Source organism: Capsicum annuum, chromosome 7 (assembly GCF_002878395.1).
Source record: "Capsicum annuum cultivar UCD-10X-F1 chromosome 7, UCD10Xv1.1, whole genome shotgun sequence".
NCBI classification, from domain to species: Eukaryota; Viridiplantae; Streptophyta; class Magnoliopsida; order Solanales; family Solanaceae; genus Capsicum; species Capsicum annuum.
The window spans coordinates 224,469,151-224,475,694 of record NC_061117.1 but is presented as its reverse complement, the minus strand read 5'-3'; the positions used below and the strand labels follow the sequence as shown (position 1 = coordinate 224,475,694).

Below are 6,544 nucleotides of genomic sequence, written 5' to 3'. Positions count from 1 at the left end.
ACTCATCAACCTCTATATATACCCACTCAATCTCATGTCATTTTTATTCACAACACATTCCATAAATTCTCTTTGTTCACAAACAAAACATACATTAGAGACAAATATGGCTCCTTTAGGAGACAACAAAGATAACAATGTTGTTGTTTCAAATTTGAAACTTGAAAGAATGCTTAGTATGAAGGGTGGCAAAGGAGAAGCTAGCTATGTCAATAATTCTCAAGCTCAGGTAAAATTTATTTTATTTATTTTGGCCTTTAATTACCACTTTCAAGTATTTTTATTTTTTCCTAATTTTGTATAACTAAATTTAGAAAAAGAAAAAAACACGAGATCTTCTTTTCATTTTTTTTTTAGGAATTTTCATTTCTAATGAAAAAAAAAAGGAATAATGAGAATCGAACTCATACATATTATGTTGAGAAGACTTTCACAAATATCACTATAAGTGGTGGAGGCAGGATTACTACTAAGAGGTTCAAAAATTAAAAAAGTGAATATATGAACGAGCGGAAGGAGGTTCAATCTCTACTATATATATATATAAAATTATTTTAATCATATCTAAACAGTATAATTTTTTATCGAAGGGAGTTCGGATGAACCCTAAATAAAGGTGGCTCCGCCCCCCGTCACTTACCATAACAAATACTACTATACTAATAGGGTTTCAAATGTCATTAATAAATAATTATTAATGATTATGTTTTTGAGATTTTCACTACAACTGGTCAAGATTCAAAAGTGGTTTAAAATTGACATAGACACGTGGCATTGTTTGAGTTGTGGATTCTAAAAAAAATAAGTCTAATAAGTTTAAAATTATTTGTATATACTAAGTAAATTTTTACACAAATACAAATTTTTGACTTAAAAGCTACTGAATTTTTGTTGTTGTATTTTTTTTTTTTGAAAGATGGAACAGTAAAAAAGAAGTTTAAATGACAGTCAATGGATTGAAATAACTTCTATAGAGGGCTTTAAATAGCCAAATATACCATTAAAAATTTGCATGATCTATAATTCAAAAATCTAAATTATCTCAACAAACTAATCTCTATTTAATAGAAATTTTAAATTCAAGTTTATCTTAAAACTAGAAGCTTGTTATACTAAAAAAAAATTAGTGCAGTAATTAAAGTAAACTTCAACAATTCTCTTGAACAGATAGCTAGAATTCTAGTTTCAGGGGTGAATTCAGGGTGTCGGGTGGAGGTTCTCGAAACCCAGTAATTTTCGTGCAGAACTAATATTTATACAGAGAAATCTAGTAAATATATAAGAATTATAAATTTGAAACCCATAAATAAAGTGTGTTGATGGTCTAGTGGAATAGATGGGTTTGTAAAAGTTTAGTAGCTGTTTGGCCATGATTAATTTTTTATTTTATTTTTCGAAAAATTATTTCACTTTACTGAAAAATGTGAAAACTGTTGTGTTTGTTTGTCCATGAGAATTTCAAATATAATTCCGAAATTGTATTTCAAAATTTTCACTTTTTTCACCCATAATTTTCTCATGAAATTTCAAAAATAACTTTAATTTATATTCATTAACAAGCACAACTCCAACTCCAATCTTAATAGAACTTTCATGCTGAGCAAGAACTAGCATGAAAGTTAATCAATTACGATCAGCACGGTTGTTCCTATTTCATTTTTTCCAAGCCCTTCTTAGAAAGCACTCATTGAGTTACTTACGGAATCTCAAATCTCTGATCAAAAAGAAAGGAGAGAAAAAACTGCAAGCTAGTTAGTGCTGCTTGCTTACCAAGTGATCCTGGCTTTCCATTCCTCTTCTGTCCGATCCATTCCATTCGTCTGTCTAAGTGTAGCAAAAAAAGCAAATTCACAACTTCAACTCCTATGATTTTTATGGCCAAACGAGGCCTTAGTTGTGAGTTCAAATTCTTTTAGTTATAATATTTATCCACAAATTTTAAATTCTGAATTCATATCTCCACGTAGTTCCACTCCTGCTTATTTTCCTTTACGTAAACTAAATCTTATGTTATTGTCATTTTTCACTTCAGGCACAACATGCAAGATCAATGCTGCATTTACTGAGAGATACTCTCGATAAAGTTCAACTAAACTCACCTGAAATCCCTTTCGTCATCGCCGATTTAGGTTGTTCATGTGGCAGCAACACGATTTTCATCATCGACGTAATCGTCGAACACATGAGCAAACGTTACGAAGCTGAAGGTCAAGAGCCGCCGGAATTTTCTGCGTTTTTCTCCGATCTACCGTCGAACGATTTCAACACACTGTTTCAATTGCTGCCGCCGTTGGCGAATAATGGCTGTGGAAGTATGGAGGAATGTCTGGCTTCTAATAGTCACCGGAATTATTTCGCCGCAGGCGTTCCTGGTTCGTTTTACCGGAGGCTTTTTCCGGCGAGATCCGTTGATGTTTTCTACTCGGCGTTTTCGCTGCATTGGCTCTCTCAGGTATGAGTTTAAGTTGTATACGCCGAACCTATTATATTATCAAAATTACAAGTTCATATTTAGTAGTATATTTGTTACAACAACAACAGATCCAGTTTATTCTCACAAAGTGAGGTCTGGGAGGGAAAAATGTACGCAGTTCATATCGCTATTTTCGAAGAAGTAAAGATGCTGTTTCCGATGAGTATATATTTGTTACTACAATTTTAATAAATATTTATGTTCCATATCAAACTTCATCCATGTGTATATTAACTCAATCCTAATTGTTTAATAACAATTCGTGTGCAAATAATCCTAATATTAATCATATATTATGTGATTTTGTGGGAGACAGGTGCCAGAAATAGTGCTGGACAAGAGATCAACAGCATACAACAAAGGGAAAATATACATACATGGAGCAAATGAGAGCACAGCTAATGCATACAGAAAACAATTTCAAACTGATTTGGCTTATTTCTTGGGATCAAGGTCTAAAGAAATGAAGAGAGGTGGTTCTATGTTCTTAGCTTGTTTGGGTAGGACTTCTGTGGACCCTACTGATCAAGGTGGGGCAGGGCTGCTCTTTGGGACCCACTTTCAAGATGCTTGGGATGATCTTGTCCAAGAGGTAATTCAAATTAAACATCATTTTTACTCATGATTCCCATTCTAACACCATGCCACATGTAACTTTTGGTCCTCGTCATCAGTTGCGAATTCAGAAATTTCGTTAGGAGTGTATTTAAGATTTACTATATGCGTGAAATATAATTTTTGATCTATATACTTTGTATAAGTTCAAAGGAGAGTTTTGAAAAAACTGGTAAAGTTGTTGTAATGTGTGAACCAGGAGGTCATGAGTTCAAGCCTTGAAAACAGTCTCTGGCAGAAATGTAAGGTAAGGCTGCGTATAATACACCCTTGTGATGGGCCCTTCCTCGAACCCTACGCATATCGAGAGTTTTAGTACACACTCTAAACTACATGTGATTACACCACTAGCCGCCATTAATCCACATGTTATGGGGTGTGTTGTTATTTTTTCGTTTTTAGTCAGAAGTCTAAACTTTTTTTTTAAGGCTTGAGAAGAAAATAACTTTTTGATGGAGATCTAGTAATTTATTATTTTTATAACGAACCTTTTCAGCTTGAATTAGCTCAACATCTCTAAATTACCTTGACAAATTTACTATGCAAGGTAATTTAGACATGCATGTTGATCCATCCTGATCCAACTCATTTTGACCCAAACGAAATTTGAATGAATAGAACTATATGATCCGTTTATTGATTTGACTCGCGCTAATTAACCTGTTCATTTGTCACCTCTAATAATATTTGTTTGTTGTATGAATGTCAGGGCCTAATTACTAATGATAAAAGGGACAATTTCAACATCCCAGTGTATGCACCAAGCATTCAAGATTTCAAAGAAGTTGTAGAAGCCAATGGCTCATTCAAAATTAACAATCTTCAAGTTTTTAGGGGAGGAAGTCCCCTAGTGGTTAGCCACCCGGACGACGCGGCTGAAATAGGACGAGCACTCGCTAATAGCTGCAGGAGTGTTAGCGGGGTGCTCGTGGATGCCCACATTGGTGAACAGCTCAGCGATGAGTTGTTCACCAGAGTGGAGGATCGTGCCACGCGTCATGCAAAAGAGCTTCTCCAGAATCTCCAATTTTTTCATATTGTTGCTTCACTTTCTCTTCTGTAGAAATGAAATTAAAATGTTTGATTAGAATTTTCAAAAGAGAGACAAAGGGGCTAGTGAAAGTTTATGTCTCTATTAGAGAAATTAAGACTGACTTGTAGTTTGGTTTGATTGATAATATATGGTCGAAAAATTAGACGTTTAAATTTGTGATCTAAACAAATCTTAGATATTTGTAATTTATTTAATTTTTCGATCTATGAAAATCTTGCATTGTTAATTTTGTTAAATATTTGCTCCTCATCTACCAAAATTATCAAATTGGTTTATACCTTTTTCAATAATTTCAAAATATGCCTTTGAATAATTGAAAAGGTCCGAATACAATCCTTAGTATTTTTCTATTTTCAAAATTCGAAACAAAAATTTCTATTAAAAGAGGAAACGTTTCTAGATAAAAATGACATTTTTCAGATATCGAGATTTAAACTAGTCTTTTTTTTTTATCTTACTTTTCTTTATACATCTTTGAAATATTTTGGATTGTCCTTTATTATGATTTATAATATTCTTTTTATGTAGGTTTTAAATATGTAGATTTTATATCAGAAAACTTAAAGATTCCATGCGCAAAGCCAACCCTTTGGCAGGGGTTCATTCTTTCGATGAAAAAATATATCATTTATACATAATTAAAATTATTTTATATGTATTTATAGTAGGTATTGAACCCCCGACTAGGTTTTCTTCAAATATTGAACCTCCTGAGCTGAAATTCTGACTTCGCCTCTGATTCCATCTCCTTAACTTACAATCAAAATTAAGATTTGACTCTCAAAATCTAACCCGTGTCATATAAATTGAGATCGAGAGAGATAAATAGGAGTTTGTGAACATCATGTGCAATAAGAGGATAGACACCAATATAGTACTTATAGTCTATGAACCAAAATAATTTCCTATTTGGGTATGAACAAGAGTGGTCACTTAGCTTTAATTAGTTGTAGGGTTTATAAGAGTACAAAACATGGCCATACTTTCATTTTGCCTAACAAATCCAAAATCAAAAACATGAATACCTTCCCCAACTCCCACTACAACACCAATATGGATTGTGGTGATGGGGCGGGATTGCTTTATCCTTAATCAGAGGTTTAATTTCGAGTTTGAGCTTTGGATATGAAGAAAATCCTGTTGAGAGCGGTACCCTGCAACGCGCGATTCGGATTAATTTGAGACTCCTATGCAGACACTGGAAATCGAGTGGAAACCAAAAAAGAAAAAAACTCCCACTACAATGTTTGTTACTTTGAGAATGATTTAATTTACAGTAAGGCATGATAAATAAATGATGATTTCAACATGAGTTAAAGTTACAAAATTCTAACTTCATTGCTAATAAAATCTTGTGATGATTTTTTACTAAATTGGATTAGCAATGGATTTTGTTGTTTAGCAATATAATTTAGCTGTCGCTAATTCCTATTTATTGTATAGTATTTTCATTGAAAAAATAAAACCTCGTTATGAAATTTTTGAGAAGTTAATTAATCAACGTATGGATGCCTTAGGCAATTTATTGAAGAAAAAATTACTCAAATAAAAGATGAAATTAACATAAATATTAATCAAAATAAAGGAATTAAGTATAACAAAGCTTTTCATTCTAAGAGATAATTGCATTTCAATAGCCCATTGATAAAGTGCTTTGGCGTTGAAGATGAAAAGGTTTAAGTTAATTGTATAAGTTGTGAGATGTAAAAATACATCAACAACGTGTTAGGATCGAAATAACCAGATGTCATGCGGAAGCTAACAAAGCAAAATTCGAAAGATAGTGAATAAGAAGACAAATGAGAAATATACAAAAAGAGACACACCAATTTAACATGGTTTGGTCAACTGATCCAAGGCGGAGCCATTCTTTGTGACGGTGGTTCGCTGAACCTCTTTTGACGAAAAATTATACTATTTATACATCGCAAAAATTATATTTTATTATATATAATATATGTCGAACCCCCTTCGATTAAATTTTCTTCAAATTTTGAAACCCCTTCGTGAAAATACTGACTTCGCCTCTGATTACTGCCTACGTCTACAAAAGGAGATAGCAATCCACTATATAAAAATAAAGTATAAAATATCGAGAAAGACAACCTCAAACAATTCACTCAGAATAAAAAAAGGCTCTCACAATTGATACCGTAACACTTGTGTCTCACAAATTCTCCCCCTAAACAAAATTCTCAAAGCCTTTATGACTACGTTTTGGATGCTACCAAACTAAAAAAATTAAAGGAGTTTGTATTTATAGAGTCTGTATCAATTTTCCTAGAAGAACAAAGATTAATCAAATATAAATAATGTTTAATGATGAATATTGTACTGTTGGGTGACATCAGGGGCGGAGCTAACTTGGAGCCCGAGGTTCATTCGAACCTTTCGGTGGAAAT

At 32.9% G+C, this 6,544-nt stretch overlaps 1 protein-coding gene across 1 annotated transcript; it reads left to right on the top strand.

Moving 5' to 3' along the window:
- Positions 1-4,378, top strand: LOC107877415 (indole-3-acetate O-methyltransferase 1). The gene is made up of 4 exons (XM_016724065.2): positions 1-229; positions 2,033-2,452; positions 2,790-3,065; positions 3,798-4,378. Exons 1-4 carry the CDS (start codon positions 35-37, stop codon positions 4,149-4,151), a joined length of 1,245 nt encoding a protein of 414 aa, XP_016579551.2. The 5' UTR covers positions 1-34; the 3' UTR covers positions 4,152-4,378.
- The last annotated feature ends 2,166 nt before the right edge of the window (positions 4,379-6,544 follow it).

Bases quoted from the DNA above. Each gene is read 5' to 3' on its own strand.
- LOC107877415 (XM_016724065.2), top strand. From the start codon at position 35: ATGTCATTTTTATTCACAACACATTCCATAAATTCTCTTTGTTCACAA. The intron at 230-2,032 runs GTAAAATTTATT...TTTTCACTTCAG, and splicing joins TCAATAATTCTCAAGCTCAG to GCACAACATGCAAGATCAAT. The intron at 2,453-2,789 runs GTATGAGTTTAA...TGTGGGAGACAG, and splicing joins CGCTGCATTGGCTCTCTCAG to GTGCCAGAAATAGTGCTGGA.